At 65.9% G+C, this 21,922-nt stretch overlaps 1 protein-coding gene across 3 annotated transcripts; it reads left to right on the top strand.

Annotated features, from left to right (window-relative positions):
* The first annotated feature begins 3,852 nt into the window (after positions 1-3,852).
* Positions 3,853-19,957, top strand: ESYT1 (extended synaptotagmin 1). 3 transcript variants are annotated; one of them, XM_074979759.1, is made up of 31 exons: positions 3,854-4,196; positions 8,116-8,157; positions 8,241-8,375; positions 8,811-8,884; positions 9,134-9,206; positions 9,735-9,824; positions 10,150-10,205; positions 10,412-10,535; positions 10,616-10,792; positions 10,891-10,973; positions 11,196-11,244; positions 11,485-11,574; positions 11,937-12,029; positions 12,108-12,179; positions 12,333-12,419; positions 12,496-12,645; positions 12,795-12,941; positions 13,174-13,350; positions 13,574-13,656; positions 13,842-13,890; positions 13,984-14,073; positions 14,362-14,457; positions 14,721-14,792; positions 14,956-15,042; positions 15,131-15,277; positions 16,474-16,646; positions 17,064-17,162; positions 18,109-18,240; positions 18,326-18,431; positions 18,538-18,587; positions 19,093-19,957. In XM_074979759.1, the coding sequence occupies exons 1-31, from the start codon at positions 3,903-3,905 to the stop codon at positions 19,124-19,126; spliced, it is 3,231 nt and encodes a 1,076-aa protein (XP_074835860.1). In that variant the 5' UTR covers positions 3,854-3,902; the 3' UTR covers positions 19,127-19,957. The 3 variants fall into 3 exon arrangements, with proteins under 3 accessions (XP_074835859.1, XP_074835861.1, XP_074835860.1); XM_074979758.1 differs by having other exon boundaries at positions 3,853-4,196; positions 11,937-12,179; XM_074979760.1 differs by lacking the exon at positions 18,109-18,240 and having other exon boundaries at positions 3,853-4,196; positions 11,937-12,179.
* The last annotated feature ends 1,965 nt before the right edge of the window (positions 19,958-21,922 follow it).

Raw genomic sequence — 21,922 nt, 5'->3', positions numbered from 1 at the left:
GGGGAGCCCTGATGGTTGTCGCACGCTGCGTGGGGCACTGAGCTCTGAGTGGCACCAGTTTTTAGCAGCTGCCTCCGTGCCCAGGTAGGTTGCTCAGAACAGGAGGGGCGCTGCTACTGCTGTCCTCACCCTCACCCCCATGGACGTGGTCAGGGCTTAGAAGGGCGATTCCCTCTTGTCTGGAGGGGCAGGTCTAGCTCCCTTAGGGGCTACTCCAGAGAGGTGCAGGGTGGGAGGGTCCCTGCATGGAAGTGATGGCACTTGACCCTCCTACCAGGGCTCAGAATGGCCATGAAGAGCAGCCCTTGAGGGTCCCCATGTGGAGAGATGAGGCTGTCCAGGCCTCTCATTGGTGGTGGCAGTCTGCAGCCCTGCCCCCTCGCTGCTGGGAAGGACCCCTGGTTGCCCCTTCCTTTTGCCTCAACTGTGCACTGTGGCTCCCTGGGGTACAGCTTGAGTTCGGACCAGGGCTGAAGCAGGGAGACTCCAGCTGCGTCACTCCTCGTGCTGCAGCCTGCCGTGGCGGGGAGGACTTAAAGCCCTTGCTCCTCTGCTGCTCCCTTTGGTTACAAGTACTCAGCTCCTTGGAGCATCTGAGCCATTCAGTGCGCTGCACATCACAGCCATGCCCCAGCGACTGAATTCCAAGGCCAGAACAGCTCATGGCCCTGAACAGCAAAGGCCAGGCAGCTCCCCGCAACCCATTCCCAGAGCCAAGCTTTTACAGAACCACCCAGTCTTGAAGGAAACATTGGCACTGCTGGAGGAGCTCTGCTGGCCCTGGGGGAATTGTTCCAATGTTTAATTACCTTCACAGTAACAAATTCACGCTTGATTTCCAGCAGAGTTTGTCTCGCTTCCACTCCCAGGTTGGGTCGCGCGAGTCCGTTGTCTGCGAGACTGAAGAGCCCCTTACCAAAAATGGGAACTTAGGGGTTGACCTGCTCTTTCTCACACGCAATAGATGTGTGTCTGTATAGCAGAAAGCAGTGGAGCAAGCACACCTGCATGTGTTTCAACGGGGTGCACAGGGGCTGGTGATGGCTGTTCATGCCTGTGGTGTGTGCCAGCTGTTTGCCTGAGTGGGGTTTCCAACTGGCAGCCTGGTTCCCTGTGCACCCTGTACCTTGCCACAGCTGCCTGGAGCACATAGTAACAAGGCACCCTTCTCAGCCAGCACAGCTCTTGGGCTAGTATGGCAGAGAGGTCTGCAGCACACACCTTGGCTGCAGATCGGTGCTTGTTACAGCCCCATTCTGAGCCAAAGCTGCCAGTAAACTACACACACTTTGCCACTGAAAGGCAGCCAAGCAAGGTCTGAGAGGTTGTGTCTGGGGACCTGATTAGCACCCCCCTACCCGACCCCGCAGTAAGTTTATCTAACTTGAAAAGGGGGCAGGCTTATTGGATCTGCCTGAGATTGTGATGTGTGGTTCCAGGTCTGAGCATTGGACCTTCTCTGTGTATAGGCCAGTAACCCATAGCCCCTGGCAATGGATCCCTGCCTTTCCCACCTTTACGCTGGAAGAGCACATGCTCACTTGAAGCTTAGGCTTTGGAAATAAGTGAGAATGTTGTAGGGTCTTAAGTGGTCCTGGGAGAACAGCTTCTGGCTTCCCCCACTGCTATCTGCTGCACCGGCCTCAGCCTTTGTTTCTAATGCTGTGCTGCAGGCAGATGGCCTTCGTGCTTATTTCTGTTCCTGCAGCTGGCTTGGCAGCTGGGTAAGCTATTGCCAAGGCCCAAGGGATGAACTTTCAGCTTCCATGGTGCAGTCAATCATTCAGAGCTGGCTTTAAATCCACAGGGCTTTGTTTAACCGGGAGGCTGTAAGGCAGCAACGCAAACACATACAGGAACAGCAATTACATAGTTTGCAGAGCAAGCTTTTTCCCACTGCTGGAGGCTTGCAGGAGTGAAGTGGTCAGGCAGCAGAGGATGTATCTTGCTCCTTTTGAAACACCTGGGTAAACAGCCATTTAGACTGAGAGCAAGGCGCATGCATGGAGTGTCCTACCTCTGGCTTAGCTGGAAGGAAGATTTCTTTCACTTTGTAAAGAAACTCTTCTCCACCTTTGCCACTTGTCCTGTAGCAGTTAAAATGGGGGGTGGGGAAAGAGGGCTCCCACCTTTAAGGAATTTTGCCAAGTGGGTAGAGCAGGTCATGCATGTTGTGTGACTTTAGGAAGATGGGAGTGTAAAAAAAGTCCCAGTCACCAGACTGGAATATTCTGCCCCCACCCGCCTTGGAAGAGCTGCTCTGTATTGCCATCTCATGAGCTCTTATTTTGTTTCAATGCAAAGTAGCTGTGCTTCCCTTCCTGGAGAATTTCCTGTTTAAAAGAAACCTCCTCAAGACCCAGTCTGAAACTGTTCTAATGCCAAAGGACCCAGATGTGCTCCTGCTGAAATCAGACTCCAGGCTGACTGCAGGCACAGCGCTCTTGGCAATGTAGTTTATACAGAGACGCTTAGAGAGTAGAAACAGAGATGAGGTAACCTGTAAAACTGGAAAGCCAGAAGGGCTGCTGCAGTCAGTCGATTGTGTACAAGAAAAGCCACTTTGCTCATCATACAGGATCTGCTCGTCAAAGAAGGGCAAACGGCCTGGCCACAGCTGTGCGGTTGCCAGCAAAGCTTTTAGCAAGATAAGAGTATAACAGAGAATCACTCAAACAAATGCAGGTTGTGAAATCAGGGATTTTGTCCTGAGAAGGACATGGAAAAGAAACAGCGTACAAGGCCGCTGGCTAAGCATCAGAACCAGCCTGTCTTCTCAGTTCTGGCACCGGCCTGTTTGCATGACCTTGGGCACACTCTCTAGGGCAGTTTCTGCATCTCTAAAGCAGCAATAAAGATGTTTTCACACTGTTGCAAAGCAGTTGGAGATTGGTGGATAAGAACTGAATTTAGCCCTACTCTGTAGTAATCTTCCAGGGCCTCAACAGCACAGCCTTAGCACAGAACCCACACAGGAAAGGGGTGTGTGAGCCTGGTAGTTTGTCACATCCGCCAGCGGTTTTTGTCAAAAGCTGCCTAAGCTGCCTGGATCTAATGTTGAAAAAGGAGGAGTATTTCACATCAGACTGGTGGGGAACGGGTCCAAACTGCGGCTGTGCCCCGGGAAAGGGTGGGTGGGGGGAAATAGAGGCAGGCAAAGCGCAAGCTCCTAGAACCACGTGCCTGCCCCCCGATGTACAGTGGTTCAGGTGCCAGGAGAGTTTGGGGAGACGCTCAGGGCCTTGCCAGCCCCCTACCCCGTGTTCTTAGGCAAGAATCCACCAGCGGGGCCCGGAACCTGGGCCCAGGCAGTGCTTTGCTGTGTGTGGGGACCCCGCCAAAGCCAAAGGCCACGTGCTCCAACCTGTGGGGCTCGCTGCCGCCCCTCCTCCCAGCCAAGGAGCCTGGCCCCGAGTAGCCTCAGGCAGGTGATGCTGGAGCCCAGCAGGCTCATCCTCCAGCCACGTGGCTCGGCCCCCACTGAAGGGGTCTCGGTGGGGCGTGTCTGGTCCCTGGGGAGTCTGAGCTTAGACTCCGCCCCCCCAACCTCTCTGACCAATCAGCTGGGCCAGCCGCATCCTCGGGCTTTTCCGGGCAAGGAAGCTTGGAGGGGGCGTGGTGAAATGCTTCCCTAGTTCCGCCCCCTCGCTAGTCTGCCCAATAGCAGAGGCCTCTGGGTGGCCCCCTCAGCGCCACGGACCAATCAGAGCGCGCGAGGCGTGACGATCGCCGAGCCCCTTGGAGAGAGCAAGGGCGTGTCTCAGCCGGCTTTCCCGCCCCCCTTTCCCGCCTTCATGAGCGCTCTGTCCAATCGGGCGGCGCAAGGGGTGGGACCGGGTCAGGCCCCGCCCCCGGTCCCCCCGGGGCTGGGCCGCGGGCGGCGGCGGGCAGTAGACGCGGCCATGGAGCGGCGGGAGGGCCCCGGCCCCGGCTCGGGCGAGCTGCTGGCCGCGCTGGCCGCTTTCGGGAAGCTGCTGCTGCGCCTGGCGCCCGTGTACCTGGCGGGGCGGCTGGGGCTGAGCCTGGGCGTGGTGCTGCTGGGGCTGGCGCTGTACGCGGGCTGGCGGGCGGCGCGGCGGGGCAAGGAGCGGAGCCTGCGGGACGCCCGCCGCCTGCTGCAGGACGAGGAGAGCCACGTGAGCGCCGCCGCCGCCAGCCTCGGCCTCGGCCTCGGCCCGCGGGAGCTGCCGGCCTGGGTGAGCCGAACGCTGGGACCCCCGGGGACCCCTCTTCCGCCCGCCCGCGGGAGCGGTCCCCCTGGGGCAGCCGAGCGCCCTGGAGCTTTCCCGGGGAACCCCCCATCCCCTCGCGGTGCCCCCGGGGATCCCCCGTAATTTCAATCCCCCGGGACCCCCCCAAATCCTCCGTCCGCCTTTGGGCTCCCTGGGGAGCCTCGGTTCCCCCCGCTCCCTCGGGAGCCTGCCCGGGGTTCTCTGTCCCTTTCCCTGCCGGGACCTGCCCGCCCGGGTGAGGCGAGTGGGACGCGCTCAGGATCCACAAAGGTTCCCCCCAAGGTCTCCTCAGCACCCCCGACCCCCCTGGGGCCCCCCCCCATCTTCACCTGCTCTGCGATCCCCTCCCTGGGCGAGCCTGGGACCCTCCTGGAGACCCCTCGGGGTCCTTGGCCCTGCTCGAAGCTGCCCACCTGGGTGAGGAGAGACACCCCCCCCCACCCCGAGGATCCCCCCGGGTCCCCCCTGTCTGGATCCCCCCCCCCCAGGAGCTGCTCCTGGCTCAGCCCTGGCCGAGGAGCCCTCCTTGGTCTTGTCATCCTCTGCACGGCCCCGCCCCCGGCCCCGCCCCTTCTGCCGGGGCTGGCTGCGGCGCCCCCCTCCCAGGGCATCACATGCCCGTGTCCCTCCCGGGGACTGCGCCGTCCCCGGGGGCCCTTCGCGCTGGGACCTAATTCCTGCCTCTCCCCACTAGGGTACAGCCCCGCCCCCCGCCATCCTCCTGCGCCTCCGTCGCCTGCCAGCCCTGCCCTGGCGCCCTGCAGCCACCGGCGCCTCCCCGCTCCCCCGGCCCATCTCGGGCGGCTGGGGCTCTGCGGCGGCCGCTGGCCCTTCGGTGCTGCACTGTGACGCCAGCTGCCCACCGGGGAGAGGAGACCAGACCCGCTGGAGGCCGTGGGGGGATCCTGAGCGGACCCCCATTTCGGCTCCAGCCCCCGGCCCCGCTGGCGGGGAGCCGGGGCTTAGGGGCCCCCCGGCACAGGCTTTGCTGAACCCAGACCCGGCCCCGCTGCTTTGGGTCGGGGTTTGCCTCGAGCTGTGCCGCGTTCCCGGTGAGGTGGAGCCAGGCCGAGCCCGTTCTCTGGGGCGGCCTCCGCTGGCGCTTCAAGGGGAGGGTTCCTGGCCCGGGGTTTGCGCCGCTTCCCGTTCTCCCTTGTCCCGCGCTGCCGAGCTCCACGCCGGGGGGCCCAGGATCCCGCGCCCGGACGTAGCTGGACCTCGCTGGTTCGACCCCCAGCTGGGGGTGAGAATTTCCCTCCTGACCGCGCTGGGCGAGGCGGCCCTGGAGCAGGAGGGTTCGGCTCCGCGCGGGGCCGGGGCCGGGGCCGGGGCCGGGGCCGGGGCGAGCAGCGGCAGCGGTTGAAATGGGGGCGGGGGGCGGAACCCCCCTCGGCCCGGGCGCTCAGCGAGCCGCCGGCTCCCGGGGGTGGCGGGGCAAAGCCGGCGCCGCCTCTGGGGCTTGGGAAGTCTCGGGGGCAGCGGGTCCTTCGCAGGCTGCGGGTTCCCCCCCGCCCCGGCGTTGTCCCGCTCTCCGGGCCGCGGCCCAGCCCCGCGGAGGGCAGCGGATGGGCCGTGCCTCAGTTTCCCCAGCCTGGGAGCTGCTTGGGGCAGCGGCTGCCCTGGGGCTGAGCCGGACCTGGCACCGCCCCCGACCCCCCACTCCCTTGGGCCCGCGCAGGCTTGTTCCGTGGGCCGCAGCGGGGAGGAGGCTGCGCTCAGGGCGGCCCCGGCGGTCGGCACGCGTGGAATGCGGCTGACTCACGGCCGCCCGCCCCCTCCATAACGGAAACCGGCCCCGCACCCGCCCCGGGGCCTGCGGGCGCTCTCCGGGCGGCGGGCCAGGCCTGGGTGTGCCGCCTTGTTTTTGTAGGGTCTCTCCAGGCCCCCTCCCCTCTCCCCAGAGACCTTCCCCATCACCGCCCCTCCCCCGTGACTCAGCTGCTCTGGGGTCGTCCGTCCCCCCCCCGGGGCCCGCCGGCTGCGGCTTCTCCGGTGCCGCCCGGCCAGCGCTGCTGGAAGCCCAAACGGGCCGAGGGGCCTCCCTTGTCACGGGTGGGGCAGCCCGGACTCCTGGGTTCCATTCCAGCTCGTGGGGGACGGGCGGGGCGTGTAACGGGGCAGCGCGGGGGGATGGGTGCAGCCCGGACTCCTGGGTTCCATTCCAGCTCGTGGGGAATGGGCGGGGCGTGTAACGGGGCAGCGCGGGGGGATGGGTGCAGCCCGGACTCCTGGGTTCCATTCCAGCTGGGGGAGGGGAGTGGGAGTGGCGGGAGGTGGCCCTCTGTCTCCTGCTTCCCCCGCACCAAGAGAGGGCACAGCCTGCGCCCCACCGGCCCCCTCCCTCTTGGGCCTGGCCCCATGTGCTGCTCTGTCTTCTCCCTGGAGCAGAGGAAGTGAAACAGCTGTTGGGAGCCACAAGGGGCCCCCCCTTCCCCCGCTTTAGCCCTGCCCCGCCCTGCCCAGCCCTTCCCTCCCACTTGGGGCTAACAGAGTGTGGCTGGGGTGGGGCCGGGGCAGATGTCCCCCCGCCTCAGCGACCCCAGATGTCTGTGCGCTTCCCACCCAGCGCCTCCAGTAGGACGTGTCCTTTGCAGAGCCCTTTGCGCGCTCTGTGCCCACAGTGAAATGCAGCCACCTCTGGGGTGGGACGCGGGCGCGGCTGCCCTGTGACCTTGCGCTGAGATGCAGCCAGGGCCTGCCATGCAAGGCAGAGGAAGGCGTGAGGCTGCTGCCTTGCTAGCAGGATTTCGAAGGGCAGTGCCAAGCAGATGGGCTGGGCCCTGGTGGTGGTGCACATTCCCTCATGCTTCCGGGCACCCAATAAAATTTATCCTGCACACACAAGCAGACGGTTGGCGGGGTCGCTGGTTGCGGCGCGGCCCCGGTGTTCTGCTGGCCAGGGGGCTCCTTGATTTAGTGAGATCTGAGGACGCGGCTTGGCAGCCAGTCGGACCCGGCTCTCCCCTGCCCCCTCCCACAGCAGCACCTCAGCCTGCAGACACTGCGACCAGCTCCCGGTCTGCCCGCCCCCCCCCGCGGAGCTCGGTTCCTGGGGCTGCAGCTGGCTCTGGCGGGTTTGGTTCCTGCTGCCCCCCAGCTTTCCTGGTTTGTGGGTGCAGGATCAGTTTCGCTATTTCATCTGGTGCCAGGGGGGACCTGACCAGCCCAGGGCCCTCGCTTCCTGCCAGGCCTTTCCCTCCCCCATGGGGCTGGCAGCTCCACAGCAGCCTGGCCTGGTGCCTCCTGGGGCTCTGCAGGAATGGCTGCACCCCTGGCTTGGGGCGGGGGCACATGAGCCCCGTTCACCTCTTGGTCTGCCCCTGCCTGCTGCTGGGCCAGGCCTGTGGCCTTGGTGCGTCCTGGGTTTTCCCTCCTCCTGATAAGGAGCCTGGTGCAAATGGCAACAAGGATCTGCTCACAGGAGGCTGTGCTGGCCACTGCCCGGGGGTGTGAGCAGAGGAGGACCTGGGGCAGGCCAGGCGTCACCCAGCGCTCAGCCCCCCAGGCTTAGCCCCAGCTGGCAATGGTGCTCTGCAGTAGTGAGGTGATGTATCTGTGGTCCCAGAAGCCAAGGACCCAGGAATCCTGGCTCCGCCCTCCTGCTCTAACCAGTAGACCCCACTCCCCTCCCAGAGCCAGGGCAAGAACACAGGAGTCCTGGCTCCCAGCTCCCCCCACACCCGCTATAACCAGTGGGCCCCCCTCCCTTCTGCTCCAAGAACCAGGGAGCAAACCCAGGGGTCCCGGCTCCCCCCAGTTCTAACCATTGGTGGGACCCACCCCCAGCTTCCCACGGGCTTTTCTTCCTATGGGCTGGGGGGGCTGTACCGCATGGGCACCTGGCTCCCCCTCCCCTGAGGGCTCCATCTGTCTCTGCCCGCAGGTCAGCTTCCCGGACGTGGAGAAGGCCGAATGGCTGAACAAGGTGAGAGCGAAGGGCAAGCGCCGGGAGCGGGGGGCACTTGCTCTGGCCCCAGCTGATGCCCCCCACCCCTGTGTCCCCTGCAGATCCTGGCCCAGGCCTGGCCCTTCTTCGGGCAGTACATGGAGAAGCTGCTGGTGGAGAATGTTGCCCCCACCATCCGCGCCTCCAACACCCACCTGCAGACCTTCGCCTTCACTAAGGTCGACCTGGGGGAGAAGGTAGAGCCCCGACTCCCAGCACCACCACCAACCCCCTGTCTCCCCACCCGCTGTGTTAAACTAGGCGCGGGCACAGGGCAGCATCACCCCGCAGCAGCCCAGCCTGTGCCCCTCTCCCCTCGTCAGGTGCCCCCCACCCGGTCGGTGGTGCCGGCTGGCAGCTCCGGGGGGTGAGGCCCAAGCTGCTCCTTCCTAGAGTGGAATCTGCCTTGCTCCTTGCCAGCTGCGGGAGGAGCCGGGGGCGCCCCAGGGCCACATGGAGCCAGTGGGACCCCGCCCGGGCAAAGCAGCCGTGCTGGGGCTGGCTGCGCCGCTCTTCCCTCCCTGTGGACTGGTTCAACAGCTGCCGCGTCCCACCCCAGAGGCAGCCGCCTCCAGGGAGCAAGAGGGGCCCGAGCTGGGCAGGGCGGCTCCACTAACCCTCTGCCCCCCCAGCCGCTGCGGATCATGGGTGTCAAGGTTCACGCTGGGCAGAACAAGAAGCAGATCTTGCTGGACCTGAGCGTCAGGTGAGGAGCCGCTGCGTCCGCACTGCCCTGGCCACCCGTCCCGGGAGCACAGGTCGGATCTCAGCCCAGCCCGGCGCCGGGATTTGCCTCTGGCTGGTCAGCACCCCTGTGTGGGGCCCGCCCGTGGGACAGCTGGCCTGGGGCAGGGAGAGGGTGGGGGTACCCAGGCCGGGGGGCACAGCGGGGGGTCCCAGCATGCAAAGGGCTGGGAGGGCCCATTCTGCGCCCCTGATCCTCCGCTCTCCGCAGCTACGTGGGGGACCTGCAGATCGACGTGGAGGTGAAGAAATTCTTCTGCAAGGCTGGGGTGAAGGGGATGCAGGTGAGAGGCGCCTGTGGGTCAGGCCCAGCCCCGGGGGGTGCAAGCCCCAGCCCCTGCACGGGGGGACCAGCCCCAGCACCCACGGTGACCTAGCTGAGGCCAGTCCCACAGGGCAGCCTGAGAGGGGCCTGGCTGGCTTCCTGTCTGCAGGGGGAAGCGCATGGGGCCAGCTGCTTCCATCCCCCAAGCCGCCAGTGGGGGGTCATGGCAGGGGGAGAACAGCTGCTGTGCTGGGAACCCCCATTGGGTGGAGGGGAGGAGTTTGAGGGGTGGGTTGCTGGTGGGGGTGGGGGAGGTTGCTGGGGACCCAGGAGGGTGGGGGGAATTTGGGCGCTGGGTTGCGGGGGTGCTGGGGGCCCCAGGAGGGTGGGGGAATTTGGGGGATGGGTTACTGGGAGGTTGGGGGTGCTGGGGGCCCCAGAAGGGTGGGGGAGGCACGGGAGGGACAAGCTTGCCCCCACAGCAGCAGAGCCTGGTCTGGGTGGGGGTGGGGGGTTCAGGTGGATGCTCACTCTCCACCCCCCCCAGCTGCACGGGGAACTGCGCGTCATCCTGGAGCCCCTCATCGGGGACGTGCCCATCGTGGGGGCCCTGACCATGTTCTTCATCCGCCGCCCCGTGAGTACAGCCCCCCCCAAGTCGCTGGGGACCTGCCTCTGCACCTCCCACTGCGGAGCCAGGGGCTGGGGAGGGGCCCAGCCTGGTGTTGGGGGATGCGGGTGGCTCACGGGCAGCAGTTGGGGGCAGGGGGGTCCAGGCTGTGCTCCCCTGGCTCTGGGCAGCCCCAGGCGGCAGGCACAGGGGTTGAATTGGGGGCCCTGGGAGATACCAGGGGGGAGGGGGGTTCACATCCCCTGGCTGCCCAGGATCCCAGTGTCGTCCAGCTGCGGGGAGCAGCCAGTGAGTCTAACCCCACCCCCATCTGCCCTCCCCCCACCCCCAGACTCTGGACGTTAACTGGACGGGGATGACCAACCTCCTGGACATCCCGGGGCTCAGGTGAGTCGTGTGCCCCCAGCCTGGGGCCCCACAGCCGAGGGGAGGGGGGAGGGGGCTTTAATCTGGGTGTTCCCGTCCTTCTGGGGGGGGTGGCCTGTGCTGTGCCAGGGCCCCTCCCACGCAGTCCAGCCCTCTTGGGCCCCTCCCCCTGTGTTTATGGGAGGGGCGCTGGGGCGAGCCCCCCCTCACTGAGCTCTGACCCCCAGCTCCCTGTCGGACTCCATGATCATGGACTCCATCGCCGCCTTCCTGGTGCTACCCAACCGCTTGCTGGTGCCCCTGGTGCCCAACCTGCACGAGGCCGCGCAGCTCCGCTCCCCGCTGCCCAGGGTAAGGCCGAGCCAAGCCGAGCTGAGCCGCGCCACGGGGAGGGGCTCCTGGCCCAGCTGACTCTGCCCCCCACTCTCCAGGGGATCGTCCGCGTCCACCTGCTGGAGGCCAGGGACCTGCAGTCCAAGGACAAGTACGTGAAGGGGCTGATCGAGGGCAAGTCGGACCCCTACGCCCTGGCCCGCGTGGGCACCCAGGTCTGCACCAGCCGCGTGGTGGACGAGACCCTGAGCCCCGTGTGGAACGAGAGCTATGAAGTGAGTGGGGGCCTGTGGCCTGTCTCACGGCGCTGGGGGGGGGCCTGGGGCTGGGCTTGGGGGCCCCGCTTCACCGACTCCCTTCTTCTGCCCCCCAGTTCGTGGTGCACGAGGTGCCAGGGCAGGAGCTGGAGGTGGAGCTGTTTGACAAGGATCCCGACCAGGATGACTTCCTGGGCAGGTGAGAGGCAGCTCGGGGTGCTGGGGGGCAGGGAGTCACCCAGGGGGCAGAGGCCATAGTGGGGCACCAGGCTGGGATCTGTGGTGGGGGAGGGGAACAGGAACCATGCGGGGGGCGCTGCTCTGGGGCTGGGCAGAGCCATGAGGGTTAAAGCCCCAGCAGTGGGGGGCCTCAGAGCAGTGGGTCCCAGCTGGCCCTCATGGTGTCTCCTTCTGCCCTCAGGATGAAGCTGGATTTCGGGGAGGTGCTGAAGGCCCGTGTGCTGGAGGAGGTCAGGGGGGCCCAGGACCAGTCGGGGGTGGGGACTGCAGGCTGGGACAGCGCTGGGGGGGTTGGAGGGGTGCTTGGGCTGGGAGGTGGGGGGGCGGTCTGATGCCCGGGTCTGTGAGATGCTGGGCTGGGCCCCAGGGGGTCAGAGGTGGCCCCTTGGGGGGTGGATGGCGCTAGGTGAGGTACAGGGGGAAGTGGGGGTTTGGGGGCTTGGGCTGACCTGTGTCCCCCCTCCCCCCAGTGGTTCCCGTTGCAGGACGGGGGCCGGGGCCAACTCCACCTGCGCCTGGAGTGGCTCTCGCTGGCATCTGACGCCTCCAAGCTGGAGCAGGTGAGCCCCTGCCCCCTCCGCCCCCCAAAACGGGATTGGACAGCCGGGAGCCTGATCCGCCCCCCAGGGCCTGCAGCGCAGCCTCAGCAGAGCCAGGCCTGGGCTCCCCTCGGCTCGCAGGGGTTGTCGCTCCCACACATCCCAGTGCAGCCCCCTCCCTGGGAGGAGAGTGGGGGAGAGGGAGGGGCTGGGAGCCCGGACTCCTGGGTTCTCTCTGCAGGATCTGCTGCATGAGGTGGTCATGAGGATGCAGCAGCCTGAGCTCCCTGCAGGGGCTGGGGGGGACCAACACCTGGGGAGGGGGGCTCGCGGGGGCTGTTGGGCCGGAGCTTTCAGGGGCGACCCTCCCCCTCCCCCCCCAGGTCCTCCAGAGGAACCGAATTATCTCCTCCAAGCCGGAGCCGCCCTCGGCCGCTGTCCTGGTCGTCTACCTGGACCGGGCTCAGGACCTGCCTGTGAGTGTCTGTGCTGGGGGGCTTGGGGAGGGGCTGCCCCGGCTGCCCTCGGTGACTGACCCCCCCGTGTCTCCACAGCTGAAGAAGCCCGGCAAGGAGCCCAACCCCATGGTGCAGCTCTCGGTGCAGGATGTCACGCGGGAGAGCAGAGTGAGTGGGGCTGAAACGGGCCCCCCAGTACCCCCCCTGCAGGGAGAGGGGGCAGGGTCTGCAGGAAGGTGGGGGGTGGTGTGCAGATCTGGGGTGCTCCCAGCAGGGGGTGCTGTAACCCAAGTCCATCTCCTGCCCCCTGCCCTCCCCCAGGTTGTCTATAACACCAGTTCTCCAGTCTGGGACGACGCCTTCCGCTTCTTCCTCCAAGACCCAGCCAAGCAGGACCTGGACATCCAAGTGAGCTCCGCCCCCTCTCATCCAAGCCCCGCCCCTTCCCCAGCAGGGGGTAACGGTGCCCTTGTGCCCCCTGCAGGTGAAGGATGACACGCGCCAGGCCAGCCTGGGCTCGCTCAGCATCCCCCTCTCGCGCCTGCTGAGTGCTGCGGACCTGACGCTGGACCAGTGGTTCCAGCTGGAGAGCTCGGGGCCCAGCAGCCGTGTCTACATGAAGCTCGTCATGCGGGTGAAGCTGGGCTGGAGGGATCGGGGGCTGGGGGGGGAATGTCCCCGGGTGTCCCAGCACCCCAGACCTCGGCAGCCTCCTCAGCTCCCCTGGGCCGGGGGGTTCACCCAGCACCCCAGGGCCATTAACACCCGGCTGTCCCCCCGCAGATCCTGTTCCTAGACGCCCCCGAGGTCTGCCATAGCCCCCGGCCGTGCGTCCCCGGGCAGCCAGAGACCAGCACATTGGCTGGTAGCAGCGTGGATGCCCCGGCCCGGCCCAGCCGAGCCAGCCCCGACGCTCAGTTTGGCACCGAGGTACGTCCGCAGGGCCCTGCGGTGGTCGGTTTGAATCCGGCCCAGGGCGTCACTGTGGGGGGGCTCAACTGGGCTCATAGGAGGGCAGGTCCCTGGGTCGGAGCCTGTCTGTGACCTCCAGGGCCTCTGCCTGCCGGGTGGGGCAGTGTGGGGTTGGCCGAGCCCCAGGGTGGGGATCTGTGGGACCCCCCCCGCGCCGTGCAGGTCACAGGCTCCTCTCCCCTCCCTCCAGAGCGTGATCCGCATCCACCTGCTGGAGGCCGAGAACCTGATCGCCAAAGACAACTTCCTGGGTGGCGCCATCCGGGGCAAGTCAGACCCGTACGCCAAGGTGCGGCTGGGGGGCCAGAGCTTCCGCAGCCGGGTCATCAAGGAGGACCTCAACCCCCGCTGGAACGAGGTCTACGAGGTGAGCGAGGGGGGCACCACCCCCTCCTGCCAGGGCTGGTGCGAGGGAGAGCCGGGCTGAGCCTGCCTGTGCCAGGAGGGGGCACAGAGATTGTCCCGCCATGTGCTGCCCCAAGGGGTAGGGGCTCTCATCCCCCACCCTCCAGCTGGGGGCACTAGGAAGGGGGCACCCCAGGTCAGAGGGAGAGAGCCAAGCATGATCGGCTCTGCCAACCACCCCCCAGGCTGTCGTGACGCAGGTCCCAGGCCAGGAGGTGGAGTTTGATCTCTACGACAAGGACATCGACAAAGACGACTTCCTGGGCAGGTGAGTCAGGCCCGAACCGAGCGGGGGAGGGGAGCGGTCCAAACCGGGGCTCCCAGCCCCCACCCAGCTCCGCTGCGCTCCCCTCCTTGTGGGGTTCTCTGCCGGGCGTATCTACCCCCCACCCTGCTCTGCCGGCCCCTGCACCAGCCGCGAACCTCCCGAACTGACCCGTGTTCTGCCCCCAGGTGTAAGATCACCCTCAAGCGAGTCCTGAGCAGCCGCTTCATCGATGAGGTGGGAGCCCGGGGCCAGGGGAGCGGCGGGGTGGGGTGGGCCAGGCCAGGGCTGGCCCAGGGACCCTGACCCCCTCGGCCTTTCTCCTTCCAGTGGCTGCCCCTGGAGGATGTGAAATCCGGCCGCCTCCATGTGAGGCTGGAGTGTCTGACCCCCAGTCCCGACAGCACCGAGCTGGAGCAGGTACCGGGGAAGGGGGCCCAGCCCAGCCCAGCCCTCTGGCATCCCAGACAGGGGAGCTGTTGGGCTGGCAAGGGATCGGGGTCAGGGTCTGAGAGGGGCTCAGCTCGCAGCCAGGGGGCTGGGCTAGCGTAGAGCTGCGGGGCTCAAAATGCCCCAGATGTCACAAGCGATTTGAGCTTGTTGGGTCTCAGCCCGCTGGGCTGGCAGGGCCTGTGGGTCGGGAATGAGGGGCACCGGCTGGGCTGCCCGCGTCCCAGGCTCAGCTGGAGTCCCCTGGCTCCGTCCCAGGTGCTGATGGTGAACAGTCTGATCCAAACCCAGCCGAGCGCGGAGCTGTCATCTGCTCTGCTCTCCGTCTTCCTGGACCGGGCAGCCGACCTGCCGGTGAGTGTCCCCCCCGCCCCCTCGGACTCCTGGGTCCCATCCAGCAATGGGCCACCACCGCCACCCTGGGGTGCTTGAGACCCCCGGAATGCAGCTTCCCCCAGGCCAGCTGCACTGAGCAGGGCAGACTCCAGTGCCCCCTCACCAGCTGAGCGCTGTGCGCCCCACTCTCTGGTCCCCGGGGGGAAGGGGCTGGGTTAGCTCCTTGGGGTTGGTGCCCATTTCCCCTCCACTCACCCATCCCCCTCACCCCATCTCCCCAGCTCCTGAAGGGCTCGAAGGCCCCCAGCCCCTACATCAGCCTCTCTGTCCGGGACGTGTCCTACAAAAGCCAGGTACCAGGGCTGGGGGCTGCGGGGGGAGGGGGTCTGTATGGGGCTGGGAGCGGTGCTGGGGAGCCCTGGCAGGTATCTGTGCCTAGGGGCATGGGGCTCTCCCCATATTTGAGGGGAGCTGGTTGGGGGGTTTCTCTCTGGCTTCACTGGCTCTGCCCCCCAGATCTCCACCCGCACAGCAGAGCCCATCTGGGACGAAGGGTTCTCCTTCCTCATCCGGCGCCCTCATGCGGAGTCCTTGGAGCTGCAGGTAAATCTCCCCATCTCCTGCATGCTCTGATCTCCCCCCGCTGTCTGTCTCAGGCCTGAGTGCCGTCTGTCTGTCCATCCCCCTGCAGGTGAAGGATGAGGGGGGGCAGGACCTGGGGGCGCTGAGCCTTCCCCTCCACCAGCTGCTGGTGGCCGAGGCGCTGACCCTCGATCGTTGGTTCCCGCTGAGCCGCTCCGGCCCCGGCAGCCAGGTCCTGCTGCGGGCACAGCTCAGGGTGAGTCGCCCGGGTGCGTGCTGGGAGCATGGGGCTGCAGGGGAGTTCAGTGCACAGGCTGTGGGGGGCGAGGGGGGCTGGGCGTGCCGGGTGGTGTAATATAAGATTATCCAGGCACTGCTGCGAGCCAAACCAGGGCAAATTGCTTAGAACGGGGCTACTGACAGCCCAGCCTGGGGATCCTCCATTACAAGGCACCAAACCCGGCCCAGTGAGCACGTCTGTCACCCGCTAGAGTCACACCCCAATTCCCTCCGACACTCCAGCTTCCCTTGTGCCGCAGCCAGTCCCCTCCTCATGCGGGTGCGAGGTTCCGGAAACCCAGCTCCCCAAATCCGAACAGGTTCTCCCGGTCCGCAGGGAGCAGCCGCCTCCCCAGGGGGATGAGAGCCTCAGACTTCACCCGAGCGAGTGGCTGGGCTGGTCCTTTAGCGTCCAAAGGTTTAGCAATGAAAAGAAGGAGAGACCAGGATGAGAGTCAAATTGTTGAAGCTGAATTACACACACCGACCACCGAGTCCTGGGTGCGGCTGCAGCAGTGGTGGAATTGCTGCCGCTTACACGTCTCTGGGGCCCGTCCTTTGCTGGGGCAGCCCAGCGATCCTTCCGGGCTCGGGTCACGGCAGAGACGCTCCTGCAGTGACGAGCTGGGTTGGAGACAAGACGAAGGAACCTCAGCGCCCCTTTATCCCCTGGCCCGGGCGGAGGGAATTCCGTTGTTCCTCCCCGTGTGGCAGCACGTCCGAATTGGTGCCTGTCACATGAGCCAGTCACCTGTCCAGGTCCTTTCTGGGCCGTCTGCCGAGCCACACGGCCACAGCCGAACTCCTCAGCTGCGGATGGGAACCAAGTCCGGCCTCACCTGCCTAGGAATCTCTCCCAGGTGGTCTCCCGGAAACAAGAACCTCAGCAGCCAGCCCAGAGCCAGCCCTTCCAGTAACCCACATGCAAAAATGGTACAAACAGAGTAGCAGCATAAACGGATTGAGCAAATCCCCAGCTTTCAGTAGACCCCTCGGGTGGCCCAAGGGTTGGTGCAAACCCAGGACGGTGCTTGCGAGAATCTTTTGCCCATTCATCCTGCAACCCAGCTACATCTTGGGCGCCTGGCGGGTGCACAGGGAGTGGGAGGGGCTGGGAAGCTGGGCACGAGAGGTGAGGGGGGCTTAATCCCTCTGACCCCCGTGTGCCCCCAGATCCTGGTCTCCCAGCACTCAGGGGTGGAGGCCCGCAGTGCCCCAGCAGCTGCTGAGGAGGCCGAGAGCGCCCTGGGGGGGCCGGAGCTGGAGCTGTATGCCGTGGAGGATGGGGACCTCAGGGGTGCCGGCCCCACCCAGGAGCTGCGCCAGCGTCTCACGCACGCAGACAGGTTGGGGCGCCTGAGTCGGGTGAGGGGTGCAGCTGGGGTTCTCCATCCCCTGGGTTCTCAACCCTTTCCTGGGTGGGGCTGCGTCCCCCCACCCCTGCTCCTCCATGCATGGTGGTGGGGGGCACTACCGTAATCCTACTAGTTAAACAGCCTAATGCAATGGGGCTCCTATCTCAGCTGGGGTCTCTGGTGGCTACCATAATACCACTAATACACAAGTACTCCAGAATGGTGCTACCGTAATGTCACGAATAATGAGTACAGGCGGTGGTGCTACCGTAACACCTCTGATAATTCTGGTGTCATAAGGAGGCTCATCTGGGGCCTCTGGGTGCTACCATGATATTATTAGTAATGCACCCCGCTGAGTGCGCAGGATTCTGGGGCTCCTGTAACGCTCCCCCCTCTCTGGCACAGTAACTCAGAGGTGGGGGAGGCCCCCCTGGGCCAGGTGCAGCTCACCGCCTGGTATCACACGGACGAGCGCAAGCTGGTGGTCGTCGTACATTCCTGCAGGTAACGCTCAGGGTGGGGCACGTTCCCTAGGGTGCCTGGGTCCTCCGGCTCCCCTGCATGGCAAAAGCTGGGCACAGTAGGGATGCCTGCCTGCCCTGCCCCGGTTCACAGTGACCAGCTGCCGGGGTCACATGTTGTATGCACTGCCCCACCCCCAGCACAGTCTCACAGCTCCCATTGGCCAATGGGAGCTGCCTGGGCCCCTCCCCTCAAGGTGCAGGCAGCACACACACAGCATGTGGCTCTGCAGCCAGACATGCGCAGGAGGGTGCGGCAGGCAGGGAGCCTGTCCGAGGGACTCCCTGGGCTGCTGGCTGGGAGCTGCCTACGTAAGCACTTCTCCGCCAACTGTCTCTGCCCTCCCCACTTCCACACCCAGACCCCGCCCCCCACCTCCCTGCCCTTGGGCACAAGGCAAACCCCTGCGCTGCCCCAGCTGGGGGTGTAAAAAACCTTCAGTTATCCGGTTAAACGTCTGCGAATAACTGATCGGATGGGGGGGACTGGAGCACCCCCGCCTGCGGTGATCCCCTCCTGCTGCTGCAGAGCTGGGGGGCTGCTCTGGCCAGGCTGGAGTGCCCCAGCCTGCAGCAGGCCCCTGGAGCAGCTGTCTGCTCACAGTGGGCAGGGGGCTGCTCTGGCCCCTACTGCTTAACCATAACTGAGCCTGCCCTCCATCCTGCGCCCCTTCTCCAGCTCCCGACCCCGTCCTTCACTCCCCCTCCCCCAGCACCCCCCCATTCATAGCCCGGAAGAGTGCGCCCTCGACCTCTTCCTGCGGTGGTGGGCTGCCCTCAACGTTGCCGGCCCTGCTGCTGGTCCCCCCAGCCCCCCGTGTCTCTGCAGCCCGGCGACCGGGGCGGCACCTCTGGCGCTAGGGGTGGCGCACCCGTGAGCGGCCGGCCAGGGCCACAGCTGTGCCCGGCTCTCTCCCCTGACCCCGCAGGAAGCTGCGGGCGAGCGCTAAGGAGATCCCTGATCCCTACGTCTCCCTGCTCCTGCTGCCCGACAAGAGCCGCGTGACCAAGAGGAAAACTACCGTGCGGAAGCGGACCCTGAACCCTGAGTTCAATGAGAGGTGGGGGCTGGGAGGAGAGGGGGGCTCTCCCCAGGGCCGGGGGGGTCCCGTCCCCTGCCTGCCCTCACGGCCTGTCCCCGTGCAGGTTCGAGTGGGAGCTGCCCCTGGAGGAGGCGGCGCGGAGGAAGCTGGAGGCCTGCGTGAAAAATAGCGTCTCCTTCATATCCCGGGAGAGGGAGCCCCTGGGGAAGGTAAGGGGGCGTCGCAGTGGTTACTGCAGGCCCCCACGCCTGGTGCTGTGCGTGGGGCTCGGCTGGGGGGACAGCCATCCGCTGACGCTGGAGTCTCCCCCCACAGGTGCACCTGGACCTGTCGCAGATAGACCTGACCCAGGGCAGGGCCCAGTGGTGAGTGGGGGTCTGGGAGCACCTACAGAGCACAGTGGGGGAGGGATCTGGGAATGTCCCATGGAGCAAGGTGGGGAGATCTGGGACCATCCCACAGAGCAAAGGGGGGAGATCTGGGAACGTCCCACAGAGTGGGGGTGGGATCTGGGACCACCCATGGAGCCGGGGGGGGAGAGAGATCTGGGAGCGCCCACGGAGCCGGGGGGGGAGAGAGATCTGGGAGCGCCCATGGAGCAAGTGGGGGGTCTGGGAACGTCCCCTTCCTCACTCCGGGCTGAAGTCCATGGCCAGGGGCTTTCTCCAGTCACAATGGTCCCTGACCCAGAGGAAGAGCTGAGCAGGGTCCCCGACCCCCATTGGCCCTTAAGAAGCTTGAGCTGGGGGGGAGCCGGGGGGGCCCTGAGTGCTGGGATCCCGGGCTGCCCCCCCCCCGCCCCGTGGGGGGGTTGTTTCTGGAAGCAGCCCCCCCACCCCTGCTCACGCTGCCCCCTGCTGGCTCTTGCAGGTACAACTTGAGAGACGAGAGGAGCAGCTCGTAGCAGCACAACATCCCCGACGGCTTCGGCTTCGCTTGCCTGTCGCTCAGTGCCCCCCCCTCCTCCCCCGGGGCCAGCGCTGGGGGCACCCCCCAAAGCTGCCAGATGCTGCCTGCCTTGTAACTGACCAAAGAGACGGCCCCACGGGCACCGCAGGGCAGGGGCAGGGCCTGGTGCGCAGGCGCCAGCTCTGGGGCCCTGAGGTGGCAGGCGGGGGGCCCCCAAGTGCTCCCCCAGACTGGTGGGAAGCGCAGGCCCTGTGGGGGGGTCAGGTGGTAGTTGGCACAAGGTCAGTGGGATAGAGGCGCCCGGGGGGATCCTGTCTCCTTGCGCTGAGACTCACGCAGAAGGAAAGATCCCAGCTCCCCCCGCCTGCAGGGCCACCCCCCGGCCCCTCTGCAGCCGCTCCCGCGCCGGGTTGGGGCCCAGGCCCATCTCCCCCCCACTCCCCAAGCCTCGCCTGGGTTTTTAGTTTTTCTAGTCGCTTCTGCCAGCGTCTCGGCGTTCTTAGGTTCTGGATCTCACGTGCCTTCCCAGGCCGGAGCCGGCAGGGCCCCCAGCAGCAGGGGGTGCAGGCTGGACTGTGTGTCAGGCTGGTGCCCCCCCCCCACCCCCCGGGCGCTGCCCCAGCTCCAGCCACCCGCTCTCGCTCCGGCTCAGTGGGGTTTGCGAACACGCTGCTTTGCCAGTACTTGCACCACATGCAGCCCGGCCATCGCCCTCGGCGTCTGCAGCCCTCGTGTGACTCCACCACCTGGGCCAGCCCCCCGGCCTGCCACTGTTGTGACCACCACTGCCGCCACCGCCACCAATAAACACGAGGCGCTGACTGTGCCCCTGGTGTTAATTTCCCCCAGGGGGCTGGGGCAGAGGGGCCCCTCCAACTTCTCCAGCTCTGGGGTGTCTCCTGGGCTCCTGCTCTTGGGTAGCCCAACTCTGGTGGGGACCTGGCCTGCTTGCCCTGCTGGGGGGGACTGCGCTGCCGCTGTGGGTCAGATGGAGCGTGAGGGAGCAGCCCCCTGGCCTTCCCCCTGGCCCTGAGAACGAGTTAGGCCCATGTTAACACTGTTGCTGATTTGAAGGTTAAAACTGTGGCGCTGGGCCTGGCCCCGGGACCCCCCCACACACCCCCAGGCTGGGAGGGAGAGCAGACCGACCTTGGCCCTGGTGCCAGCACCAGCCAGAAGAGGCTCCCGACTGCCAACAGCTCTGGGCTGGGGGAAGGGCCGGGACAGCCAACTGGTTTTGGCACCCGGTGCCAACGCAGCCCTGGGCTCAGTGGGGCAAGGACCTGAGCAGCAGCAGTGTCCTCTCTGCTCCCAGGCTCCTGCCCCTCCACTGGCAGCACCAGGGCCTGGCAGCAGGGGTGCTGGAATGAAGCTGGTGCTCTGGGAAGAGCTGCCGTGTGCCCAGGGATTACAGCCCCCTAATCTCCCCTTGCACCACCACTGCCTTTCCACTGCCCATGGGCTCTGGGGCAGGGGGTGATCCCCCAGCTTGAGGAAGCTGAACCTCCAGCTCTCTCCCCTGCTGTGGGGCAGAGGTGGAGCCCAGGGGTGCTGTGGCAGCTGCCAGGGTTATGCAGAGCTGAGCTGGGATCCTATTCCCTGGCTCCACCCCTGCAGGGGCCTGAGCCCCACCTTGCAGAGGGGCTGTGGCAGTGGAAGGAGATCTCAGCATGGTTGCACCAGCTCCTCTGTGGCCCTGATACAGGGGGCCTCAGCAATGTGTCCAGTTTTGCCCCAGGGGTTCCAGCTGTGAATGGCCCCAAGAGTCAGAACTGCCCCATTTCACTAGGGAAACTGAGGCATGGGCTTGGCACAGCCCCCCCCCTTTAGGGTGTCAATTTTGGGGGACAGCCAGGGAGGTCAAGGGTCAGAAGGGGGCATTGCCTCCTGCCCAGCCCCCCCATGCCAAGTGCCAGGTCTGGGCACAACCCCCCCCCCCCGCCCCCGACAAGTAGGACAAAAGGAGGCGATGAAAAGTTCAGGGCGCTCGGGTGTCCGTGTCACATTGCAGCGGGGAGGGGGCTGTGCTGAGAGCCCCTGGCCCTGCCCTGCCGGCGCCCAGCCAGGCTGCCTCGTTAATAATAATATACGGAGAAACCTGCTTCATGGGACAGCAGGGGGGCGGGCGGGGGGCAGTTGGATGGGCCCCACTCCAGCCCGTAATCAAGCCGTGACGGGGGAGCCACCAGCTGGACTTTTCCATCAACCCCTGCTTAGCCGCCAGGACTGGAGCAGGGCAGACCCAGCCTTTTCATTTACAGGCAGGGTAATTTCCAGGTGCTAATTAGCCCACCCAGCTCCTTGGGGCCTGAGGGACTCTCACTGCAATGCAGCCACCTCTGGGGTGAGCACAGGAGCAGCTTAGTCAGCGCTAGGTGCAGCAAGTTCTTTGTCCCTGAAACTGGCAGGACGTCACAGCAGCACAGGACAAGGCAACCCTGGGGCTGAAGACCATCACCCAACTCCACTTCATGCTGGGCCCCAGCCTGTCACGGCTTCCCCCACCCCAGCACACTGCGGGAGGCTAGAGGGTGCCCGGACACCTGGGTTCTCCTCCTGAGCTGGGAGGGAACAGGCACTAGTGGCTGGCTGGTGGTGGGCAGGCGGGACACCTGGGTTCCATTAGTCCCAGGAACAAGTGGGGGCCCAGTGGGTGGGAGGGCTGGGAGCCAGGACTCCTGGGTTCTATCCATGGAGCTGGGAGGGAAGTAGAGGCTTGTGGTTAAGGGGGCCAGGATTCCTGGGTCCCTGGACCAACACAAGAGCTGCCTCCTGGTGCTCTTGGAGCAAG

The sequence above is a fragment of the Carettochelys insculpta genome, chromosome 29 (assembly GCF_033958435.1).
Source record: "Carettochelys insculpta isolate YL-2023 chromosome 29, ASM3395843v1, whole genome shotgun sequence".
In the NCBI taxonomy this organism is placed as follows: domain Eukaryota; kingdom Metazoa; phylum Chordata; order Testudines; family Carettochelyidae; genus Carettochelys; species Carettochelys insculpta.
This window is presented reverse-complemented; position numbering and strand designations above follow the sequence as displayed.

Bases quoted from the DNA above. Each gene is read 5' to 3' on its own strand.
- ESYT1 (XM_074979758.1), top strand. From the start codon at position 3,903: ATGGAGCGGCGGGAGGGCCCCGGCCCCGGCTCGGGCGAGCTGCTGGCC. The intron at 4,197-8,115 runs GTGAGCCGAACG...CTCTGCCCGCAG, and splicing joins CGCGGGAGCTGCCGGCCTGG to GTCAGCTTCCCGGACGTGGA. The intron at 11,245-11,484 runs GTCAGGGGGGCC...CCCTCCCCCCAG, and splicing joins AGGCCCGTGTGCTGGAGGAG to TGGTTCCCGTTGCAGGACGG.